Source organism: Solanum stenotomum, chromosome 6 (genome assembly GCF_019186545.1).
Source record: "Solanum stenotomum isolate F172 chromosome 6, ASM1918654v1, whole genome shotgun sequence".
NCBI classification, from domain to species: domain Eukaryota; kingdom Viridiplantae; phylum Streptophyta; class Magnoliopsida; order Solanales; family Solanaceae; genus Solanum; species Solanum stenotomum.
The window spans coordinates 61,273,356-61,299,641 of record NC_064287.1 but is presented as its reverse complement, the minus strand read 5'-3'; the positions used below and the strand labels follow the sequence as shown (position 1 = coordinate 61,299,641).

The 26,286-nt window shown below is 33.8% G+C and overlaps 5 protein-coding genes across 5 annotated transcripts; 1 reads left to right on the top strand and 4 right to left on the bottom strand.

The window, feature by feature from the left end:
* The first annotated feature begins 240 nt into the window (after window positions 1-240).
* On the top strand, window positions 241-3,069 carry LOC125866665 (stress-response A/B barrel domain-containing protein HS1). The gene is made up of 2 exons (XM_049546977.1): window positions 241-453; window positions 2,612-3,069. Exons 1-2 carry the CDS (start codon window positions 311-313, stop codon window positions 2,787-2,789), a joined length of 321 nt encoding a protein of 106 aa, XP_049402934.1. The 5' UTR covers window positions 241-310; the 3' UTR covers window positions 2,790-3,069.
* A 664-nt stretch (window positions 3,070-3,733) lies between these two features.
* LOC125866627 (dihydrolipoyl dehydrogenase 1, mitochondrial) lies at window positions 3,734-8,400 on the bottom strand. The gene is made up of 2 exons (XM_049546923.1): window positions 8,072-8,400; window positions 3,734-5,227 (listed from the first exon to the last, which is right to left on the bottom strand). Exons 1-2 carry the CDS (start codon window positions 8,321-8,323, stop codon window positions 3,977-3,979), a joined length of 1,503 nt encoding a protein of 500 aa, XP_049402880.1. The 5' UTR covers window positions 8,324-8,400; the 3' UTR covers window positions 3,734-3,976.
* A 2,452-nt stretch (window positions 8,401-10,852) lies between these two features.
* On the bottom strand, window positions 10,853-13,344 carry LOC125866640 (probable protein phosphatase 2C 49). Its single transcript, XM_049546938.1, has 2 exons — window positions 12,954-13,344; window positions 10,853-12,053 (listed from the first exon to the last, which is right to left on the bottom strand). Exons 1-2 carry the CDS (start codon window positions 13,188-13,190, stop codon window positions 11,055-11,057), a joined length of 1,236 nt encoding a protein of 411 aa, XP_049402895.1. The 5' UTR covers window positions 13,191-13,344; the 3' UTR covers window positions 10,853-11,054.
* A 2,558-nt stretch (window positions 13,345-15,902) lies between these two features.
* Window positions 15,903-21,717, bottom strand: LOC125866624 (hydroxyproline O-galactosyltransferase GALT3). Its single transcript, XM_049546921.1, has 7 exons — window positions 20,269-21,717; window positions 19,026-19,261; window positions 18,638-18,916; window positions 17,830-17,958; window positions 17,060-17,236; window positions 16,881-16,988; window positions 15,903-16,323 (listed from the first exon to the last, which is right to left on the bottom strand). Exons 1-7 carry the CDS (start codon window positions 21,095-21,097, stop codon window positions 16,117-16,119), a joined length of 1,965 nt encoding a protein of 654 aa, XP_049402878.1. The 5' UTR covers window positions 21,098-21,717; the 3' UTR covers window positions 15,903-16,116.
* Window positions 21,718-23,529: 1,812 nt separating this feature from the next.
* LOC125869013 (kirola-like) lies at window positions 23,530-24,512 on the bottom strand. Its single transcript, XM_049549569.1, has 2 exons — window positions 24,329-24,512; window positions 23,530-23,786 (listed from the first exon to the last, which is right to left on the bottom strand). Exons 1-2 carry the CDS (start codon window positions 24,510-24,512, stop codon window positions 23,530-23,532), a joined length of 441 nt encoding a protein of 146 aa, XP_049405526.1.
* Window positions 24,513-26,286: the final 1,774 nt, after the last annotated feature.

Sequence of the window (26,286 nt, the reverse complement as noted above, 5' to 3'; positions counted from 1 at the left end):
GGACATATATATCTTTAAAATATACTATTAAATAGTTCAGGGGGTAAAAAAATACGATATTAAATAGTTCAGAAGCTAAAAAATACGATTCTTATGAAAGTTTAGTATTGCAACAGTAAATGTCAACTAAATAGGTAAGGAAATTGCTTCCACTTGTTCAATATTTAATAGCTAAAGTGAATTCTTTAGAAGAGAGAGAGATTGGGATAAATTGGGACAAGTGGATTGATTACTCATACAATCAACAAAAAAGACCCTTTCTCCACAATTTTTGCTCGTCTAGTCAAGGAAGAAGAGTGAGAAAATAGAAATGGAGGGTGGTAAAGGAGGAGTGGTGAAGCACATTTTGCTAGCAAAGTTCAAAGATGGGATCCCACCTGAACAAATTGATCAACTTATTAAGCAGTATGCTAATCTTGTCAATCTTGTTGAACCCATGAAGGCTTTTCATTGGTACCCTCTTTCTTTTCTCTTCCATAAATCTTCAATCTTGCTCAACCCCTTTTAATGTGTGTGCTTGATTTTGAGGTTCCATGTTGACATTCTTATGCTGTTGATTTTTATTGGTGCCCTCTTTCTTGTCTCCTCCACAAATCTTCAATCTTTTCTGTGCTGTCTGTTCAACCCCTTTTCCTTTTCCCCCCTGTTTTTACCTTATCCGTGGATGGTTTATCTCTTTTTATTTGAGTATTGGAGCAACCCCTTTTTACGTGTGTATTTGATTTTGATGTTCAATGTTGACATTCTTGGTTCTTATAATTAGAAACATACAAACTAAAAACTTTAGCATTCTTGATTTTCATTAGTGTGTTAGTTTGGTAAGTTGAATCGAGGGTCTGCCAGAAACAACCTCCGGGGTAAGATCTGTGTATACTTACCCTCCTTAAATGTAACTCTTTGGGCTTACATTGGGTATGTTATTATTATATCATTTGGTAAGTTCAAAGGTCAATGTGATAAAAGGAAAGAATTTTCTAGATCTGTTGAACTTTTTTAGCTGATTGGGATCTAGATGAGGAAAAGTACTTAAAATGCATAGATCAATGTTGATGATCACATTTGCTGCAAGTCGTAACACAATTATTGCCAGTTATTAGGGTATTGACACTTCTTAGATTGGAGCATTGACTATAGATGCTAGGCTAGTAAAGGGCTACTTCTAAAATGATCGTTAAGGTTACATACCATTCATATCGTATAATTGCTTCATTATGGATTCTAACATTACCCATAACTTCCTTGGGTGTTTCCGGGAGTGGTTACATTTACTAGAGGTTGCATCACCTGCAACAGACATACTTAAACTTAAAAGACAACAAAAGGTGATTACTGATAAACAAAGTCTTCATGAATCACACCAACTTATACAATGTGCTGTCCGCTTTCTCTCAGACACTAGTGGCTTATGTAGTGGTCAGCGATACTAGGTGCACCTCCTTGCGTCCCTATAAATTTTTTAGAAATGTTAAAGTTCCGCCCTTAGCTTGTTTCAGTATATGTCTTTTATGTTACTTCTCATTTAGGTCTACTATACCTCACCCACTTCTCGTGTGCAAACTAATGCATCCTTGCCTCGGCCAGTAGTTGGTTTGTTTTTGGCGTTGACAACATATAAAGATTATATCATGCTTCGACTAAGATACTCCGGAAGTAGTAACCTCTGAGATCTGAAAGAGCACTCGAGTTTTGAAGTTCCCACTATGGGGCGGAAGGGATAGTTTAAGCTCGACATACAAAGTTCACTAATGATCATTCACTCTATGTGCATAGTGTTAAAATAAAATAAACAAATGCATTCCTAGAATTGGAACTATAAATGTTTTGAGTTTGGTAATTCCCCCTTCTAGTTGTTAGAGCATAGCCTGTGCTATGTCAGTTAGGTGATGGGTTCGAATCCTAGGCAGACAATAGCCTAGATTTAAGTAGAGAAGGGAGGAGGAGTGGGTCTATTATCTATCGAGTTTCAAACTGTACACCATTGGACTTCGAGGATTTAATGGTTATCCAAAAAGAATTGCACTTATAAACTGAACTTGAAGAGATTGTCCTGTTGAAGTAAACTCAATTTTGATTTATATATATGCTTGATGGAAAGTGATGTAGAAGTAATATTTTGTCTTGCTTCTGGTAGCAATGCCCCAAGGCTTTATGTCTAGGGAACTTGGGGTAGAAAGAACATTGTGAGGCACGGTGTTATCAAAAGCAAAAAGCGCAAAAAAAAACTCTAAGGTCTATTGAGACTTTAAGAGCAAAGCACAAATAAAGTGTAGGCTTTAATGGAAAAAGGCGCAAGGGAGAAAAAATACAAATGTATTTGTTTAGTCCAAAACTAATAATTATAAGCATTATTGACAAACATATGAACAAAGAGATTGAGAAAAACAATATTATAAAACTAAAATATCAATTGTTTAGTGTTGCCTCTTGAAAAGGTCTTAGAACCTTGATGACGACATTGAAGCGCACATTAAGTGAGTCAAAGTGCTCAACAAGTTTTGAGCGTTGCTTTAGGGCTTAATCACGCCTTTGACAACACTAGTGAGGCATTAGTTTTTTTTTTCTTGCAAGTTCATACAAGTATTGAAATGTAATTTGTATGTCATTATTGCAGGGGTAAGGATGTGAGCATAGAAAACCTTCACCAAGGTTTCACTCATGTTTTTGAGTCGACGTTTGACAGTTTAGAAGGCGTTGCAGAGTATGTAGCTCATCCTGTTCATGTTGAATTTGCAAATACAATGCTTCCTCAGCTGGAGAAAGTCCTTATCATTGACTACAAACCACAGTAACTCAGTCCCTAAACTGGATTCACGAATTGATGCACTATATCAGTTTTACTTTACTGTACTGAAATCCAATAAGAACACAAACTTTTCTAAAGGGTGTGTCTTGCTTGTTTGCAATTATTGTATTCACTTCATAGACGCTAATGCGAGTAAATTATGGTCAGCTTGGGCTGTTTAAACTCGAGGAAGAATGTTCTTCGTTCTTCGTTCTTCTCTTCCCAGGGAGAATGAATGATGAACAACATATAAGTGCATCAATAAACTCATATTAGTGTTTCCATTACCTCCTTTTTTTTTAACATTTTACTGAGCAAATTCGTCGATTGTTGGTAGCTCTCAAACACTTCAATGACTCTACCCAGTCCCGGCCAGGCATTTGGATTTACGCCGGATAGGTTTACTAAAGGAGATAAATAGCTACGTTACACAAAATATTTTCATTGCGACAATGCATATTAACAATTGAAGGACAAAAGAAACAAGGAAACAAAATGGCTAATAAAGCATTAAACTCACATTTCTGTAGTATTGATGTCAATGAGATTGCCGCACTGCAGAGTTCATAACAAGAATATTAGCAAAGAATCATACAAAAATGATTGAATCTTCAGATGCTTGGAAATGATCAAAGTAGTTGAATAGGAAGATCACTATAACTACAGCCCCTGGTAAGTTTACCAATGAAAAACAATTTATTTGATATTATGGATGACTTACACAACCTTTGCCGGTATCACTGCCATACAACGCTTGAGGGAGAACACCATTTAAAGTGAAAAGTACAACAACATACCAAATGAAATCCCACAAGTGAGTTCCAAAAAGGGTAGAGGTACAGAGACCATACCATTACCTCGTGGAGGTAAAGTGGAAAGTAAAGACTCGTAAATTTCAATCAAGCAAAATCTATAATGCTGATCAAAGATGGGGCGGGGCTAAAAGAAAACTCAATGAAACTCACCATTGATGGCATTTAAACTCGACATGCAGCTTGTATCTTTATTACAGTAATGAATATGCAGAAGAGAAAACATTAACTTTGAGGTGGTTTGAGTACCCAATTAAGAGAGGAGGGGGGATGGAAACTTCTGTTCCAGATATACTTGAGGAACGATATGGCAATTAGAAAATCTGCTCCAAGTATTCGAGATACTCGAAGGAAAATAAAAAACAATGATATGACACTATCTCTACATGTGAATGGGCTTGTCATAAGTGGCCATGGCTGCTTCTTTCAGAGCCTCGCTCATTGTTGGATGTGCATGACATGTACGAGCAATGTCTTCACTTGATGCTCCATAATTCAAAGCCAGGACTGCTTCGTGAATAAGCTCCCCTGCATTTGATGACATAATATGGACGCCCAAGATTTTGTCGGTTCCCTTCTCAGCAATTACCTTTACAATTCCTTCAGCATCGTCAATTGCCTTGGCCCTACTGTTTGCAAGGAAAGGAAATTTGCCTACGCGATAATCAACTCCAAGTGCCTTAACCTGTTCTTCAGTTTTCCCAACGGAAGCCACCTCTGGGTGAGTGTAGCAAACACCAGGAACCAAATCGTAGTCCACATGACCCTCCTTGCCTGCAATGAATTCCACACAAGCAACACCATCCTCCTCTGCCTTGTGAGCAAGCATTGGCCCAGGAATGACGTCACCAATTGCATATACCCCTGGAACATTACTGGCAAAACGTTCATTGACCAAGATCCTACCAGCCTTGTCAGTTTCAACACCTATCTTGTCCAATCCAAGTCCTGAAGTGAATGGAACCCTACCAGCAGAAACAAGAACAACATCAGCCTCAAGAGTAGTCTGCTCACCACCAGCTGCAGGCTCAAGGGTCAGCTTCACACTATCGCCAACAGTGTCAACTGACACCACCTTAGTTTTAAGCATGAACTTCATCTTTTGCTTCTCAAGAGAACGTTGGAATTGCTTGCGAACTTCACCATCCATGGTTGGAACAATATCAGATGCAAATTCAACAACAGTCACCTCTGAGCCAAGGCGGCCCCAGACAGATCCCATTTCGAGGCCTATGTAGCCAGCACCAATAACAACCAGTTTTTTTGGAATTTCAGTCAAAGCTAAAGCTCCAGTAGATGATACAATTCTTTTTTCATCAATGGTTAACCCAGGTAGACTTTTGACATCAGAACCAGTCGCAATTATAATATTCTTCCCCTTAACAATAGTATTACCACCTTCCACGGTGTCAACAGAAACTTCGGAAGGGGAAAGGAATTTACCATAGCCCTTGACATAGTTCACTTTGTTCTTCTTAAATAGACCCTCAATACCCCGTGTTAGGCCAGCCACAGCCTTATCTTTCTGGGCCATCATGGCAGGAAGATCTACCTCAACAGAAGAGAACTTCACACCATGACTAGCAAAAGAATGTTGAGCTTCATGATACATGTGAGAGGAATGAAGAAGTGCCTACACATGAAAAGCAGAAACAGTAAACATGAATTAGACCTCAAAAGCTGACTACAGAGCTCCAAGCACAATCATCGACGAGAAAGATGGGAATAAACCTGTGCACTACTCTGCCAAGTATATTTTAAGAGTACCATTGTTAATTTTACTATGCCGAAGAATGAACTTAAGTTCATGATGTCACAAAAACAGAATGACAGTTAGCAAATTACTAGAGCAGAACTCTATAGTTGAGGGTTATTACAAGATAAGTGGAGGTCATAAGAATATATGCACCCTATGGACAGCATTGGGTAAGCTAGGCACTAGGTTAGATACCAATGAAAATGGCCTCTCGGTGAAGTTACGTCTTTATTCACAACAAGAGAACCCTCGTGCATGTCACATTTTAAGGGCATCAAAGAAACTGAGTTAGCCATATACATTCAGCTTATCTTCTCTTCTTTGTTCATATTCCACAAATATATCGAAACTAACTAAGACCAAAATATTCAGAGGACTCTTCAGACAAAATAAAAAACATGCAATTGTCAGTAAAGTTGTTTTCTTTTTCAAATCCAAACAGCTCTTCTTACTTAGAATATGTCGTCGATTCAGCATTAGATAAAGGGGGTAAAATCTCCCTTTTTACAATTTACAATAAGCAGTTAAAATTATTTTATCAATATGAGTATCCTATATCAATATAATATTTATTTTTGAAACCACCTCTATCTTAACATAGAATAGGGAAAGTTGGGAATATATACTTCAATGCAAATTAACTCATAAGAATAAATATATACCTTGCTAAGAAGCCAAACCAAGGAAAAAATGCACAACCATGAGAAAAGTATTTAACCTTCAGAACTTTTGACAAAAAAATAGAACAAAGGAACCCACTAAATATTCGCGAGAAAACATTCATCAAGATTAAAATCTATATCAAGATAGTATGCCTCATTTAAGGGTGGCAGATTGGGCCATCCAGAACTTTTGGTCTTTAACTAGCTTAGGTAAAACTATTGAAAGGAGAACTGATACATGTTGAAGTTCAAATTCAGGAAAAAAGGAAGAAGCTGAAGCACAAAAAAAAAAGAAAAGAAACAGGTTCCTAATTGTATATGAAAGCTACAAGTCAACTCGTCAATTGGAACCACAACTGACCACATCACTCAGCAACTAAAAGAATGTGACTGTTGATCATGCCAGATGTCTTTACTTATATATGTAAGTCACAGATTAACTCATCAATTGGAAATTAGAATGTCTACAATCCCCTTCCAATAGTTTCATATAACTCAAAAATTAGGTCTATATTTTATTTTACTTCTTAGAGAAAGCACCTTCTATTTTATTTTACGTCACTTTGGATAAAATTACTCAATTCTAATTCAAATAGAAACAAATTATATTTAGTACTGAAAAGAACATATCATTCATTATACAGCATATATCTGCTATCGAAATCAGTGGAGACGATTGCCATTTCCTTCCATCTTTTATCAACCAAAAAATATATAATCAACACTTCACAAGTCACAGCTGGATAGTCAGAAATTACATATTCCCTCCATCCTATTTTATGTGACACTCTTTCCTTTTTAATCCATCCCAAAAAGAATGTCACCTTACTATATAATTAGAAACAATATAACTTTAAAATCCCCCCTTTTCCCTCAATGAAATGATTTATAGCCACATAAATATCTAAGGATTGTTTTAGACTACAAATTTCAAAAGTCTTTCTTTGTTTTTTGGTCTTTCTTATTTTTCCTTTTTCTGCAGGGGTGGATACTTGATTTGAAGTGTCAACATAGCAAATGAAAGTTGTATGTGTAATACTTCCGATAATCCTAAAGCTAATCCTATAAAAATTATTAGAAGCAAATGAGAGATAATAAGTGATGAATAACTAAACAAGATTTTAGCATGCAATCTGGTTGAAAAAAAAAGATGTCGATGACATACAACTTCTCTTAATGCAAAAAATTTCAATACATGTATTAAACATAACAACCAAAGACTTTTATTACTAATGCAACATTTAACACACATTATTCCTTTAAATAATACAGGTCACAAACTAATACTACATATTTAAGAATTGTCTAAAAGTGTATTCTTATGTTAACTACATCCCTCTTTGGAATTTCAAAGCAACTTCAGAATCTTTTAGAGAAGTGAATTCCTGAATTACTAAGTGTGTTTGGTATGACGAAGGTCACTTGTCAAGAATTCTGTCTCCTGGTATTTGGTTACCAAAAAATAAAGGAATACATTTCCGTCAAAGGATAGAAAATGAACCTCATGGCTCATTTATAGGTGGAAGTTCCTTGTCACTATCTTAATTTTTTAACTTCATCCTACTTGCTCCAACTAATACTTAAAAGATATTATTACTATTTATCTTCAATACAAAAAAAATTCATCATAACACTCTCCAATTTGCAAACATTATTCCTAATCTTTAGCACATTTTTTTTCAGAAAATATTTCACTCACTAACTGAAATGCTAGAAAAAAACATTTTCTATGGAAGATCATTTTCCATCACACCAAACACAAATTTTTCAATTTTCTCACAGAGCTCACATTACAGAATAACCTACTATAGATTTATTTAAACCCTAAAATACAAAACTGATATCTGACAACAGCCTCTCAAATCAAAATCATCACAAAGTTAACCAAATGAATACCACAGATAACGCAATTTTTTAGCTCAATACTCAATAGCAGAATACTCTTAATCGATATCATCGTCACATACTATCGCATAATAAACAGTATTACAATAGCAAAAATCAATAGATCTATGAAGATTCGAAACTTTGTTAAATCAAAAAAATCTAAAAAAATTACCTTAGAAGGAATACAGCCAACATTGAGACAAGTACCACCAAGAGCACCACGTTTCTCAATACAGGTAGTTTTGAGACCTAGCTGCGCCGCTTTGATCGCCGCCACATAGCCGCCGGGTCCACCACCAATAACAACGACGTCGTTCTCATCGGATCCCGAAGCGTAACCTCTGCTAAGAGAAAATGAATACTTGAGATATCTAGAAGATAAAATTGTTGAAGCCTTTCGTCTAGCTAAGCTCCCAATCGCCATTTTTTCCGGCTTGAATTTTCTGCTCTGAGAAAATGAACAATTTTTCGTCGAGTTTTCTTATTATATATTTGTAGAAAAATATATGTACAGTGGTGGAGGTGTGCGCTGATTTATTATTTCATTTATTATTTATTATGTGGTGGCATTTATTTATTTTTATTACAACATGCCAATATAATGGATCGGGTTATGCAGTCTTATTTTTATTACGAGCGTAAAGAAAATCATAACGAAGAACATAAGGACCAAAGTAAAATAAATAATTGGTAATAATACATTAAAAATAAAACAATATAAGAGTAATAATAACAATACTAGAAATAAATTTACTTATTATTCCTATAGTTTAGTTTTGACTTGCATACGCTTTTATCTTATTCAGTTCTAAAAAAAATGTAGTAAATTAAATTTGTGATTATCTTTAATAAGGTGAATATTAGTAACAAATAACAATAATTTTCTAAATTTTATTCTTTAACACTATGCTAGTCAAAGAAGGAAGCATATAATAATATTTTTGAATTTTTTTTGTCACCAAACGCTTGTTAATTAAGTACTTACTAATATAAAGGGTCAAGAAATAGTAAGAGAGAACTAACTATAACAAGAATTTCTTTTATCGATAAAGAAAATCATAAACGTATAATTCTTTGTAAATTTCATAGGATAAGTAAATTGCGTTTAATCAATAAATCAACTTTGTGTGATAAGTTCGATCAAGAAAATATGAAAAAAATCTTAAACCAGAAATTCTATTTTGAAAAATGATCTGTTTAACCAACTCGACCATCTTTGTGAGGCAAGATAACAAGAATTGTCTTTTGAAGACACTTGATTTGGAACACACACAAAAAAAAAGAAGAGGAGAAATAGTACCACTAAAGCTTTCAAGGCTATAAAATCATAATTCAAATAACTTATTTTATCTTGGAAAATTGGCATTATGTCAATTTGCACACACTTCAATTACTTCATTAAATATATATTATTTGTCACCAATACAAATATTACTTTCGCAGTTTCACTAATCAAAATTTAGACATAGAATAAAAAATGAACTAATTTTTTGTTTGTCTTGGTTCAAATTTTGAACAATAATGTAAAGGAGTTATATCCATTTCATTGTTTATCTAAGCTAATTTTTGGGGGGGAAAATGAAATTATTTTTTGAAGGAAAACTCCAAAAGATAAACAGATAAGAAAAGATTGAGATATTTAGCATCAGTTAGGAAATATTTTCCATCATATAGTAATAATAAATATCCTTTGCCACAAGAAAAATAATGTCCTCACAAACCCTACCTCCTATTTAACCTTCATTCTTGGCCCAAAATAGATTACAAGCCTCCCCAATCTAGATGAGGTAGCCCACTCTTCTTCACAATTGAAAGCCACTCATTAAGTGTGTTTTAAAAAAACAAGCAGCTTAACATTAAGCCACATAAATTTGACAATTAAGACAATAGTTTAAACCAATGTCGCTTAGACTCTTTAAAATTATTATCATGTGCCTGTTAAATCCTTCAAAAAGGATGTATTTATTGACTCCTGCGCTGGTAAGGTAACGACCCTTCAAAGCTTGCTTAATTACATCTATGTTTACCCTTCGGGGTGGCCCAGTAGTTTGAGCTTGGAACTTCCATGTTGGAGGTCTCAAGTTCGAAACCCCTTGCCAGCAAAAGCAAGGGGTTTGCCTTCTAGGTCGAGAAGCCTGGTGCGATTTACCTCTCCTATGTGGTTTGCAAGCTATTGCATAGGAGCGGGGATTTTGCCCTGTGCGCACCCAAAGGGTAGCGGTTGCGGATTTCCCTTGTCATAAAAAAAAAAAAAAGGTAACGACCCATGGTCATCCATCTCCAGTTTGCCAGTCAATAAGATCTCTGAGATTGACCTACCAGCTCCATTGGACAACACAACATATTCACTCAAATAAATATAGACGAATCATACTTGTGAATTGTGATGGTTTCTAAAAACTCAATATGAACACTTAAGTCTACGATAGTAGTCATTTTTTAAAGATTCACAAACGTACAACTCCAAAAATGTCCTAGCAACATAGATTTTANNAGCAAGGGGTTTGCCTTCTGGGTCGAGCTCGTCGCACCAGGCTTGCCTGGTGCGGTTTACCTCTCCTATGTGGTTTGCAAGCTATTGCATAGGAGCGGAGGCTTTGCCCTATGCACACCTAGAGGATAGCGGTTGCAGATTTTCCTTGTCATAAAAAAAAAAAATAACGACCCATGGTCATCCATCTCCAGTTTGCCGGTCAATAAGATCTCTGAGATTGACCTACCAACTCCATTAGACAACACAACATATTCACTCAAATAAATATAGACGAATCATACTTGTGAATTGTGATGGTTTCTAAAAACTCAATATGAACACTTAAGTCTACGGTAGTAGTACATTTTTTAAAGATTCACAAACGTACAACTCCAAAAATGTCCTAGCAACATAGATTTTAACAACTATTAAAGGTAGATGGCTGTAATGGTAAAATGCATTATGGCAATTAATTTCAGAAATAACTACACAAGTTCTATCTTTCCATTAAAAGAAAATGACAGCACCTACAATGCAATAGCCTTACAAAACTGCTGGCTGCTTTTTCTCACTACCCTGAAGCAGCCTCAAACAGACATGAAACCAGAAATAAAACAATTCTTTTATACAACATTGTAGGAAAAATATATTAGTATGATCATGAAATAATGCTAGCTTACACTCAATTGCTTCCTAACAAACTTTGCAGCTTCTTCCTTGCGTCCTCGGACAAGTTGCAACACCTGAATCTTGGTCTCTGTGATGGAACTGAAGTTCGGTGATCAGGAGAAGTAAAGCATACAACAATTGCAGTGAGATTGTCATCTATGTCTTTACATAAAGCTTGATTCACAAGTTCTCTGGCAGACTGGTGTGGGTCATTGTGCAGCCTCAGCTCACGGCGAACAACATTCACTGCATCTTGGTTAGACATCACATCCCAGATGCCATCGCAACCAAGTATCATGAACTCATCATCCTCAGTCAACAACATTTGCTTAACTTCTGGTTCTGCTGTAAGAGGAGATGCAGACCCAAATGGAAGCTTCATATACCAATCTCCAAGGGCTCGAGTAATTGCAAGATCTCCATTTAAGCAACCATATTCAATAATACCGCCTAATTTTTCAACTCTTTGTCGTTCCGCCAAACAAGTTGGCCTGTGATCTTGAGTCAACTGAACTGCAACACCTTTCCTACAAAGAACAGCACGACAGTCACCGGCATTAGCAACAACTAGATGTCTTCCTAAAACCAGCGCAGTTATTGCTGTTGTCCCACAATAGGCATCAACACTACATTCATCAGCCAAGGCCTGGTCAGCAATTAAAAATGCTCTAAAATGAGAACTCTCCAATTCTTCCAAGAATGCTTGATCAACAGCAGATGTTTGCGGCAAATTAGCATCTTCAAAGAAAAATCTCATTGCATTAGTCCTGACATAAGCAGCTGCATCAGAACCTCCATGACCATCAAACACAGCATAGAAGGCACCTGGGAGAGGCCAATTGTATAGAGAACCTAACTGAGCTGAAAGATCATCAACACGAATATGCTCATCTTCATTGGATCTACGAGGTCCAATATCAGTATAGCTACCCGAACGAATAGCTGGGATAACATTACTGCTTCTAGCTGAATCAATTATAGTCGTCTGAGAATTAGTTGAGCATCTCACACCCTGCTAATTGCAAAATATATAAGGTCAGGTCAAACCACGGGTACATTGCATTTCAACCACATAAGTATCAACAAGCATTAAGAAAACAAAATTATTCAATCATAACCACAGTCCACATAAGAAATGAGATAGTATAGTCAAATAACTCAACAAATCAACAACCAACAACAAAAACCATCAGTTAATCATATGAAGAAACCCAAATAAGAGTTTGAAAGTTCAAATCCATTTCTTTAGCAAATAGAAAAATCATTCAACTACAACTCAACCCCCGCTTAAGTTCAGTCAGATATACAAGTCCTCAGAGAATTCATCTTAGTTACACAATTTTGACAGAGACCCTAAACTTAGCAGAACCCTCATTCTTTCAACTTGGACCTGTTATACTTGTGCAAAGTTTACATACGTACAATCCCAGAATCGAACAACAACATACGCAATATAATCCCACAAGTAGAGTCTGAGGAGGAAGGATAGAGTGTATGCAGACCTTACCATTACGTTGTGGCTGTTTTCGAAAGCCCCTCACTCAATTCCAGAATTGAAAACAACTCAAAATAGCAGAATTGAGTTTTTTACACCCTAATTCATAGCAATATCTATCAAATGAACTTTTTTTAACTCCAAACCCTAAATAATACTATATCAGAACCTCTAGGCAGATCCAATTCTTCACAGCAAACAAATACACAAAGAAAAACAGGGTGCTACAGAAAATAATTTCCCTGAAAAGGAGATAACCTAGGTCAGCTGGACTAACAACTTTGAGATCCCCGATTCGAATCACAAAGCATAAAATTAGGTAAATTCTTCAAAATACGCAAAATTGCACGCAAACTAACTGAAACAGTTACCAAAAATAGCAGAAGACAAAACGGGAAATCAAATCTGAAACTTTACCGAGTCAGAACGAGAAATATCAACAGAAACCAAATCAGCCGAGCGAAATTCACGAGATTTTGGACGAGAAGAAGACGTAGCAGTAGCTGAAACATCAAAGAAGTCCAAATCCTCATCGCCGACCACCGGCGCCGCCGTTGAAACTCCGATGTACTCAACGGAAATATTCGGCTGACACAAAATCTCCGCATCTACTACCACCATCTTCGCCGCCGTCGTTGAATTCTTCACAATCATCAAATGAGTTAATCCAAAATTGAACAATAATTTGAAGTTTTTGTTTGGATTATGAGAGATTTTATGGATAAAATTTGTTTGTTAAAAACAGATTAGGGTTTAATTAATCGTTGAAATAGAAGTAAAAGCAAGTTGGGTTCTTGAAGAAATTTATAGATTAATAATAATAATAGGCGGCTTAGTATTTACTCGGATTAAATAGGACGTGTGGTAGTAACGCGTGACGCAAAAAGAAAAAAAGCAAAATCGATTCTTACTCGGATTACATGATATTTTATTTAATCGTTCGATGTCGAGTACTCACATACCGTAAAATTAAAATTATTTTATTTTTATGTATGTCTATAAATATAAAAATAATATTTATTTGTGTTAGAATTGATGACAAGTTTATAATATCTATGTATGTAATGAGATATTCTGATATATCGATAGACTTGAATAAATTCTTAAAATGACAGATATTTTTAATAAGAACGATAATAATTTTGATATGAGAAGAATAACTAAATCAACCACTTGATAATATGCCATTTACTTGGTTTCCTATTATACACGAAAGCTTGATTGACTTTTTAAGGAGGAAAATTTTGAAAATTAAATTAAATGCTATTATGAGAGACCTTATATTTTAAAAATCTAATTAAGAGGCAGAAAGGAAGGAATAATCTTAATTAAGATAATGGGGTTATTCTTGCTAATTAATATGTTCATATTGGAGCCTCTTAAAGGCTTTTTAATTTATTTTATTCTTTATTTAGATACCTAATCCTTTAGGAGAGAACAATTACAAGTATGGTAATATTATTAAAAATGTACTCTATTTGTTAGTAGAATTTTATCACTTAATCATGATTAGTCCATATAAATTTATTATCATTTCATTAAATTATTTAATTAATAATAATTATTTGATTTGATATAAATATAAGGTGTAAATAAAATTTTGCTGTATATGATGATGGTATCACATGTTACGCAAAAGTATTTGTATCAAAATCAATATATATACGTTGCACCCGTAACATCAATGATCCACGTTATTTTGAAATTTCATTCATTGACGTATTTTCTACTTATTCTTGAAGGTCAAACCATGTTATCACACATTAAGATTACACTAACACTATTAATTTTCAAATTAATAATCGCTCACGCATAGAAACGACAAACTGACAAATTGATTCAAATATAGACATTACGAAAACGAGTTTCACAAAAATAGATAAAATATCCGATACATCCATATTTAACACAAATAAGTCACACGGCATGCTTTCCACTTCATACGATAACCTAAATTAAGTATTGTTTTTAATCATAACTAAAGGTGGGTTATTTCAAAATTTTGTCTATTCAGATAACTCGATATATCAAACTCTCATTAGGCATGACGTTCAGAAAATAATTGAATGAAAAAGGATTTATTATACACAATCTTACTCTATATTTTTACAACTCGATCAAAACTCTCATCACGTGTTTATCCAAAGAAACAAGTCATTTACATTTGTTGAAACAATGGCTAGGGTCAAGAAGTATCCTTTTCTTTCTAGATAGTTCTACAAATATATATATGTCAAAATTCTTCAATCCAAATTAAAACGTCACTAATCACGTTAATAATATATTTATTCGTTAAAAGTATAACAAATGGAGAAATATTTATTATTTTCAAGTTAAGTCTACGTTGACTTTAATAAATAATACTCTGTATTTTCCATTAATTTTAAAGGTATAATACATTAGTTTTCATTAAATTGAAATTGTACAAAGACAAAGAAAGGGGTTAAGGAAAACTAGAACAAGCAACTATCCAATTTTATTATGCATATAGGATTACAATAACCTTTTTGTATATATTGATTTGAGTGACACGTAACCAATTTTTAAATCCTCTTGATAAAATTCCTGATATAATTTTAAAATGAGATGGAAGACTCGAGAAAGAATGGAATATATAAAAAATCTTATTATTTTAAATAAATTTTCAGCTCAATAAGAACGCGGCTAAGTCCAAAACGAGCACAACCACATTAAGATTGGTAGGTAAAGTGACACGAAAGTCGAAAACAAACACATAAAAAGTCAAAACACTAACTCTAGTAGGACCAAGCACTCAAAAAAGATGCCAATAGTCAACAGGTAATGGGATATTACTTTTGTACACTAATATTGTATAGTAATTCTTGAAGAGGTAGAGGGTAGATCGAGGAAGAATTGGAAACAAGACATAACATATTTTTAGCTTATCAAATTCATTATTTCTAATAGGAAAACATGGAGGTCGAGAATTAGAGTAGAATATTAATAGATAGTCGAACATTATTGTCTCTTTTTGATGGGAGAGGAGGTTCTAGTTCGGAGCACCTCTTATTTGCTCCCTCTACTCGTTATTAGTATTATTGTTATCTCATCATTATCTTATTCTTCAATTTTATTATTACGGTTGTTTTATTTACTTTAATTATCTTTATTATTTTTGATGTCAATACTTTCCTTTTTTCGATATTTTCATTTCAAACCTATTTTGAAAAATGCTTTTCCTGAGCTTTGTGTCAATAGGAAACAACCACTCTACCCCCACAAAGAACAAAAACAGGGGTAAGATATGCGTACACATCACTCTATCGAACCCCACTTGTGAAATCATACTAGGTATGTTGTCATTGTCATAGTATACGTATAAATATATTTAGTATCTATTACTCCTTTTTCAACATTCAACATCAGCTTAGTAGCTTACCAACACAACATAAGATGGCACATAGGAATAACAACAATATAGTGCCAATGAAACAATATACAATTGCAGTTTGATGACCTTTGTCAAAGAATAAACAAACAGAATCATATTTGAAACCATTATATCTGCAAAAAAATTGTACTCACTAGTCGATTTGCAACGTTCAGGATTACAGCACGATCACTCGCAGCAGTTTGGTTCGTGCTCTTTCTGCAGTTTCTCCCACAGACATAGTACCATCCTCGGATTCTGATAATGTGCAAGAATATAGCCTGATTCACAACCGGCATTGTAAAATCTTTCATCGTTAACATACTGTACTTTGTGACCCTTCCTCCTGAATTCCTCAACCCAAATGCCCACAGCAACATCCTCAAGTTTAAAAAGCTGGCAGAACATCACAAACAAAATAAATTTAGCATATTGAGTAGAATTTCGACTTTGGGAAATTCGTCTCATGTGTTTCTTCTCTTTTTTTTTTTCTTTTTTTTGGTTCAAACGATAAGACGATTGTATATAACAGAGAATAATGTTAACATCCGTAATTTTTCTATACTAGATAATTCCTAGTTGTTCTGCTTCCATAACATCTAACACAATTAGAGGAAGAACTGCTTCTTCCAATTTACTCTGATGATGATGATATGAAATGAGCTTAAATGAAAAGGTCCGACCCCAACTTATTTGAGACTGAAGCGTACTTAATTGTATTTTGCTTCTTTCTATTAATGGCACGGATAAGATTCTTTCAGTAAGTTGATTATTGGTTTGGTACCATTTTCTTTCAAGTCATATAAGATCAAAATAAATGGTGCAATTATTCATCTTTCTCCTTGTAACTATCTTTGTACTAGTAATTCATGGTTGATAAGAAGGCAGAGAGATCAGGTCAAAACAAAAAATGAAACAAAATAAAAAATCAGGACAATAAGACTGAGTGTTACCATCAGTTCCATTTCTTGATGGCCCTGAACAATGAACTTAGCTATATCTCGAGAAATAATATAACCTGGTCCATGTGCCCATGGGGGATAGGAAGCAGGCGGATATTCCTGCAGAAGGGAACTGTGATTAAGGAGGTTGTAATATTGCTATACGAAGACACGAATTTAGAAATAAATACCTCAGGACTGATATACCACTTGTTTTCTTTATCCCTGTGGGGTGCTGACTCAAAAGATATTCCACCATATAATAGACCATTAGGATCCTTTCCCTTGAGGCTAGATAGAACTTCATCAATCCTTACAAAAGCATCATCATCAGTCTTCATAACATATTTGGCAGGTAGGATTTTAACCTGCAATTTAAGCACACCAACACTTTAGCCAAATATTCTATCGAACTTTCAAATGAGCATGTAAATGCAGTCAAATAACATTCCTATTGGATATGTTTCTTCTTGTCAGATGAGAAATTCAATATATAGAGAGTGTGCATAGCACTGGGATTGTGGAAATAATCCTGATACATTTTCATATTTAAGGAGTTGTAATAATCCGTAAATCGCATTTTAGTTTAAGGATATAGGGATACTTTATACAGTTATACACATACCAGAAACCTATGTACGCAATCAAAAAACCTTCATACACTACATATTCTCCAAAATGAATTCTGTAGTAAGACTTTTTTCCACTTCACCCCATCGGGAGGATCAATAGTTTCCCAATTATTCTCCAGTGTGACTCGAACCTTCAACCAACCAGTTGATGGTGGAGATACTCAACTACTAGAGCTAGCCTCACTTGTCAATTGTGTAGGAAGGCTTTATAAAGCTTTTCTTGGACTTTATGTAATACTATCCTTCAGCAATTATAAATAAAAGAAGACTCAAATTTGTAACTGATAATTAAATTCAATTTTTACTCATAAATACTTGAAAGTCCTTACACCCATAATGCAAATTGCTATGGTCTTCAAAGTGAGCAGGCTGTAGTAATCAACAAAAGGCAATAATTGGATATCTCCATAGGCTTGTGCTTCCTTCCATAGCTCAAAATTGACCTGCCTATTTTTGTCCTGCATTTGTTTTCAAAAGGACATATACGTAATGATCAAATACCTAATATCAGCAACGAAAAAATATTAGACAAAGTAATTGAGCAACAAAGGCTAAACAACAATATCTTAAGAGGTAAACTCGTGATAAATTGCAAGAACAAATGCCGAGCAATTACAAATAAAAGTACTCCTATAGAAGTGTAACATGAAAACGAGCTGGGAAAGTCTCAATAGCAAAGGCCAACATAGAAGAGACAAAGCACAATCACAATAGATGCAGTGAGTTGATTCAGAATGCCAAAAATCTAGACCATCAGAAGGACCAACTACCAAGCCACCAAAAAACAATCAAAGGAGGACTGCAGCAACCTTACCATAGTAAGTACTCCCACTATTTCAATTTGTTTGTCTAGTTCGCACGAAGTTTAAGAAAGTAAATAAGACTTTTGAATGTTGTGGTCTTAAGCTAAAGATATGTAGAATGTACCAAAATACCCATTAATCTTGTGATTTGAAACATGTCAAGTGGAAAGTTAGAATTAAAGAGTTGCCAAAAAAGGAAAGAGGCTTTCTTTTTTAAACAAACTAAAAAGGAAAGTAAGACAAACACATTGAAATGGAGGGTGTATTTGAAATAAATGGAGAATATGAAAATTAGTGTCTACAATAACTACTTCCAGTTGAAGGTCTCACTTACAAGACCAATAAAAAATCGGACAGCTACTTCTCCTGACCGCACAGCTTCATATTGCATCCATGATTTCCTTAGTGCCATACGTCTCTCAAAATTGTTTCCAGTAGAGAAAACCCCAATTAACATGACAAGTCTCTTTTTAGGAGTTAGTGGAGCTTTGAGGTGCTCAACATCATCACCCAAGTTAAAATCATTGGACACAGGTAATCCTTTCGCTAAGATCGATATGGTGTCCACACCACCTATCACATTGACTCCACTAACCAACCAAGGTTCGAGTTTCTGCATTTATAGAAACACAGCACTATAAAAGGAGTTATCCATAAAATTCATGCAACAGTTCCAAAAGATAATAAAGCTCAGTGATCTAGCTGAAACTACAAACACTAACCTCTCTATATGCAAAAGACGTCTCGTGTCTTCCGTTGACTGTCATATGGAACCCCTCTATACCAGTCCATAGTGTTGCAGTAAATGGATTACCTTCAAGAAAAGGGTAGTTGGCAGTACCGTAGGCACTAGAATTTGATACATCTGAAGACTTTGGATTGCTGGTATTGGTCATATTTGCAGTTTCTTCTACATTATTTCGGAAAATTTTGGCATTGCATTTGACTAATCCATCAACTGATATATGTAGGAAGAATATGTCAGATTACAAGATTATTAGGAGCAACGGAAACAATAAGGTGCTAACTACTCCTGGATGTTTATTAAAAATATTGGTCACTGAAGAAGGATCACCACTTCACTACAGTCAACAATTGAAATACTCGTCTATTGGGCTACCGTCCTATTTGCACTGGTAAGAACACAGAACTTAGAGATTTGACAGAATACAGCGCCATACGTCATGATAATCTAGGCCAAAGTACATGCTATCCAATAAGCTTGGTATCATCAAATAAAATTTTAAAAAATTGGCAATTCGTTTACTGGAAAATCGAACTACAAGTCCATGGCTTTCTTCAATATGCAAATGGTGATATGACTTATCAAAGAGCATGATAGGAACAATTCTTTTTCAAGCAAATGCTGAGTTGGTGACTCATTGAATGGTTGAGTTCATAATAACAAGCTTATCAAAGACTTAAAATTTGTAACTTAATTCACTAAATGACAACTTTCTTCATCATGTCACACGGTCGAACCCACTACTTTGTGATGATATAAGAGCAACACATCTATACCTCTCTTGCTTTGACCTGAAGCTGGTCACAAATCATTACATAAAGTTCTATTACTATCTGTTTGAAAGCTTGCAACATCAGATAATTTTCAGCTAAGTTGCGTGGACTCTTCACTTCCGATGCCGCACCCGTGTCGGATTCTCCAAAATACACTACTTTTGATGAATCCGACGCGCACCCGTTGGCATTTTTGAAGAGTTTGAGCAACGTAGATTTTCAGAAAAGGGTTGCAGAATCCAATTAATGCAGCTTACAAAAACCCACCCAAATAGAATGAATCCTTCTCTAAAAAGCACCCTTGTAGCAACTAGCAAGTAAGATGACATCTAAGGTAGAAAACTATCTCTAACAAAGATATACAAGATTACATATAACCGTTTTCCCTGAATGAACACAAATTAGAAGATGAAAAGATGCTCTAAGTAAGTTTTTTGTATGATTTACCTTTTATCACGTCGGTAGAGCCATGATCAGGGCACTTTTCCACCTTACCCCACTCGGATTCATTAGTCCATGTATTTTGAGTAATAAGGGGATCCTTTGTCAAGTTCTCCCCGGGTAAAATTACATTATAAATCAAAACTATAGGAGGATTTGTTTCCTCTGGAAGTTTCGAACCTACCAGCTCAATTTGAAAACCTTCTTGCTTTGCATCAGGTATGCCTATCACAGTAATAGATGAATCCTCAACTAAACCACAAGGGATCCTAAGACTGCTCCCGTCCTTCAACGTCGCGGTATTGAATGCAGTCACAGAATAAGGACAATCCTCATTTTCCTTCTCATCTTGAGCTTTACTTTTCTCAATGAATGACACCAAATCTTTCCATGATATAGCAGCCTCCTTAACTCCTTGAGCAGTTCCATTCAAACCATCTGATCTAGACAACAACAATCTCATCTTGCCCCATGCTAGCAATGCCTTCGACTCTTCTGTCGAAAAATTATTCAAGCTGTATAGATCATTAAGCCCTTTGACATCAATAAGATGTGGTTTTTCCTTAAAAGTTACTAGCTCTACTGGCTTCAGATCAGACAACTTGGCATTTTCATCTTTTGAACCTTCATTAATGTTCGGATGGTCATTGAAAAACCCATAAACTGATTGCTTTTTCGGAGATTCTTCCACACTGCTGTCTGATTTTTCTCCAATGCTGTATGATTTTTCTACACTACTATATCGAATCAACAAAACCATTGCAAGACCAATAATAAGCAGACATCCAGCCCATCTCTTCCTTCCCACTTTTCTAATTAATAAATACTTCTTCATTCCCACTATACTTCAGCTTGTACTTAACTAATGCTCCACCCAAGGTCTCGTATTCAATCCCTTGGTATAAAGTCCCCTTTATTAGGAAACACTTTACCCCCTAATGTGAGCTTCTCGACGTGAATCAAGATTTAATCAAAGCCCCAATATGGGTACCATACACCAGATGGAAACCCAAAAAACAAAAACTAGTGTTCCACCACAGTGAATCAAATCCTTAGTTTTCAACACCCAAGAACTGAAAAACTTGAATTTGCAGTTTTGGACCTAACCCCATCACTAAAATTTTCACACACCTCAGCTAATATATGCAGATTTCAACATTCTTGAAAATTAAAAAAATCAACTTTTTGCCTCTCTTTCTTCTATACTTCTCTCTTTTACAGTAAAATGAACTTCACAAAGTAAAAAAGTTCACTTTTTTTTCTAGAAAATGGGGAAAAACAAAAACTAGTAAAAGATCAAGAAACAAAACAAATAAGCACAAAAATTAACCAAACCTCTGGATCTGCACAGGGAAAAAAACAAGACTTTCTTGATTTCCACTGCAAAATGAGCTGAATTTGAATTTGAGAAGTTGGTATTTGAGAGTTTACTTGTCTACAACATTACTTCTTCTTCATTCAGCTTAGCTATGAACAAGAATTCAGTAGAAAGCCTTCTGCTGAAAAAACGACGCCGCATTGTGAACTCCAAAGAGTCAACACTATATTTTTGCGTATAACTAAAATAAATAACAGATTTTATATGGTTAACTTAATTATCTAACAAACAAATTGAAAATTTTGAATCATCAATGTCTAAATGAAGCATTCTATTAAAAGTTGAGTGTTTGATTAAAATAAAGTCTAATTTGAATGTCAAAATGAAATATCCTTTCAAATTTAACGGATGATTTTGTATCAAATCTTTAGTTAATTATCCTTATAGCATGAAGGGGAAAGGGATAAATGTATTAGTTGAAATTATTTAAATTTTCCTCATATTAAGCTTTTAGTCTATCAAATTTTAAATTTTACTGATCTAAATTTATCCATTTTTTTTTATATATAATTTAAATTAATTTAATAATAGGAAAAAGGAATTTTATACAAACTAGCTCTTCAAAATATATAATATCGAGTTTCAACTATTATTAATTGCTACGGTTCAAAAATTATTAGTATCTTTGTTATAATAGTTGAACTCGACACATCGTATTTATTATCTTAAAAATTGAATGTATAGAATATAATTTTTCGATAAATAAATAAAGCTTAATTAACTATTGAGACATGGTGGATTAATAGGGTTTCTTAACCTAACATGGCAAGGTGATCCCTATCTGTGCATGTCCAATTTTATTTTAGCGCTTATCCTTATTTATTTATTTATTTTGATGAAATGAAAGGGGTTGATAATATGTTGCCCAATATCTTTGGAAGGTAGGGAGGTTTTCTCGATAAAAAGCACACAAGAACAAAATAACAACATACCTAATATATTATGTGAATCTTATTTTTATCTTAAAAGATAGAAAAATTATTTTCGATAAAAAGCATATGGAATCACAACAACGACATATCCAAGTATAATTCTACATAAGGGGTGTCGAAATGAACCCAAATATATGTAACCCGCTTAATCCGTCCAAAATTTTATGGGTTTGGCTCAAGATAATTTGGATTTGGTTCAATCTCAACTCTTTAAGCATTAATTCATTTTAAATGAATCCTCAATTGAGCCTAATTAATCTCCAATTTCAACTTGTTTTAAGACTCTTTATTTGCATTGATGTAATGTATGTTCTTATATAAAAAGTAGTATGAATTACTATCTATTTTATATCTTCTAGGATTTATTTATCCATTTGTAACTTCTTCATTTTTTTTTCTTGAGTTAAAATTCAAATTAAGGTTATAAAAATTAAATAACAATATAATAAAGTTATTGAGATTAAGCATATCGGATTGGGCGGGTTATGACTCAACCTGTTTTTAGCTCATTTGAGCCCAAAGTAAAGTTGGACGGGTCAGAATCCAATCCGATTTCTATTTCAACTCATTTTCTTTTAGAGTAAATTTAATAAATAACATATTTAAGAGTAGTTATTACTAGTACTAAACTCCAATTTCAATCCAATTCGCTCAGTTGACGCCTCTAATTCCACACACTTTATCCTTACTTTAAAAGATAGAAAATTTATTTTCGACAGCAAGCACAATGGATATTACACATAATAAAAAATAGATTACACATTGAAAACACTAAATTACAACAACAACAACACCAACAATATATCCTGATCTCACAAATCGTATTTAAAGAAGGTAAAAAATACATTGACATATATCTTATCCTTACCTCATAATGATAGAAAAATTATTTACGATATATTCTCCGCATAAAATGAAAAACACTAAATAAAATTAGGGAAATAGACAATGTATCATTCATTTGTTGTGATGGTGTGAATCAATGTCTTTGATGAGATCAATGCCAATTCTCAAGAGTATGAGGGGCTCTGGAATATCTTCATTTTGCTTCTCATACTCAAAAGTCCAAGATATCCAATTCTCTTCAGCATCCAAAGTAGTACTAAGTGTCTTATACAATTCCATAAAAAATCCATCAATAAACTTGAAGGTGATTCTTTTCTTCTCTTCATCTATGTGATCAATAACTTGCTTTGCCACTCTCTCTTCTCCATCTTCAAAATATTTATACAATCAGATTAATTATAAGATAATTATTTTTTAATTAATAAACTTGTAAAATATTTGTAAAAAATTGTAGTTGATTCGCAAAAAATATATTATTATACTATCAATGTATATTATATCATGGTTATTACCTTGATCTCTAAATTAATAATTTTGTCAGGAGTTATTCAAATGATATGACTAAGTGATTTTTTTAAGAATATAAAATTTGTTATCTAAAATATGAGACGGGTTATTGACTACAACAGGAAAAAGGCGATGATCTCATGTAAAAATTCTTAACACTATAACCATGTATTCCCTCCATTACTTTTTGTTAATCCTCTACTAATGTAACACTCCTCTTGAGAAATAATTTATTACTTTTAATTAATTTACTAAATTATTCATATTAATTGTGCTTTGAAAATATACATTTAATTAATCATACTCCATGTAGTTACTTAATGATAAAACAATCTCTTTCTTTTCTATCATAAAAGTTTGAACTAAATAATTTTTATTTCACCAGAAAATAAAAGTGACTTACCATAGTTAAATCTCCATTCAACAAGAGTACCAACAGTTCCTAATTCACCTTCATTAACCTCAAAATGATTTATCTTATCACTTATATTAGGGCTATGGTGGGGTTTGGAGTTGAAATGATCATGAAATAATTCTCCACCACACTTGACCTCTACATGAGCAACTAATTTACCCCTCAAACCCATCCTCTCTCAGCAATAACAATACTTATTGAAACCAAGCTTCATAGCCTTTATATAGAACCTTTTGGGTCTTTAGTAGCGGAGTTAGATATTTTACTAAGGAATATTAAAATATAAATAAATAGACACATGTAAAAAAAAATTAAAATAAAATAAAATAGATATATATATAGTATCTATATATGAAATTAATTTTCTTACCTAACTAAATAATGTAATTTTTCGACGAAGAAACACCCCTTAGCATCATGAGTTTCTGCCATTATGGATCCAATGATTTTTATATATATGGCATATACATATCGTCAGTATCTTAAGTATGTCAATAAATTCAATTTTAGATATACAGATTATGATTTATTTCGATCGAATTATCAAAATACATGATGAAATTCTTTATTAGAAATTTTCGATTGAAATTTTGATAAAGTTTTTGTCTACATTTTCAAGTATTTATTACGTAGATAATTTTAACAACTTTAATTATACGGATTAGCCTTAATACCTCGTAAAACTTTAGACATGTGTTCTAATTGAAGATAATGTACTGTATAATTAGAATAGCCAAATGAAGCCCCAACCTATTAACAAATTTTCAATTACACATTTATATATTAGAGGGGTCCTATTACACCCCTTGATTATTTCATAGTGGAATAAATAACCCCTCAAGGGCTAAGTTGGCACAGAGAATGTATTTTACTCTCTTTGAGAGAGTGAGAAGCAATAAACATGTAAAAAAAAAAAAAAATCTATTTATTTATTTCTTAAAAATAAAATTACATCCCCCTTTAATGGAGGTAATTATTCCCTCTATTTCAAATTAATTAAATTGTTGAAGTGTTTCACTCACACCCTTTAAGAAAAGAAGATTAAGACATAAATTAAGCATAATTTTCCATTTTTACCCTTATTAATTATTGTCAAATTTATGATTAAAATAACGAAACATTAATTAATAACTAATGAAAATTGAACAATTAAATTAATTTAAGAAATTAAAAATGTCTCAACAATTCAATTAGTATAGTCTTAAAATAAAGTTTGTGGAGGAAGGCGCAGATTCCCTCGACGACGATACAGTATTTGGGACCTTTCTATTATTTGTAAAAATATAATAATGGGAAACTACACGGCCTATAATTTTGTTAGTTTGGTTTTTACACAATTGATCAAATTATTCGCAGCCACAACAGGAGGGTGTTCTTTTCCGACTATAGTAGGACTCCTGGTAGTCGATGTACAAGAATAGTAGAGTTAAGCATTGGATTAATAAAATAGGACGAGACAACCAATAAATGGTTAAAGACTTAAATATATACATGTATGCTAAGACTGGATTACCTGGTTGGACTGAGTTAAACAAGTCAAAATGAGACGAGTTAATAAATGGACAATGTATTTATCCTCTCAAACTTAGACGAATTACACGAGTCATATTTTCACGAGCTAATTTTGTCACCCGTAAATGCAAGGGGTTGCTTCCTTTGTGTACCAAGATGTGAATAATGTGGTGTATGTATGCACCAAAGATGATGAATTAGGTGAAGCAGCTTGTGTAGACATATTGTGCTTAAATTGTTGGCTTCATCTTCCAAAACGTAATCTTTGTAACAAGGCATATTGCAACCAACATGCTTACCAACAACATGTTGGCTCCTCTTTAGGGTTCTTCTGTAGCGAGTGTAGTTTTCATGCAACACAAAGTTCACATTAGTAGTGGTTTTGAAATGTGTATTGTATATTGCTATTTCGTAAATGGATTTTGAATTTTAAG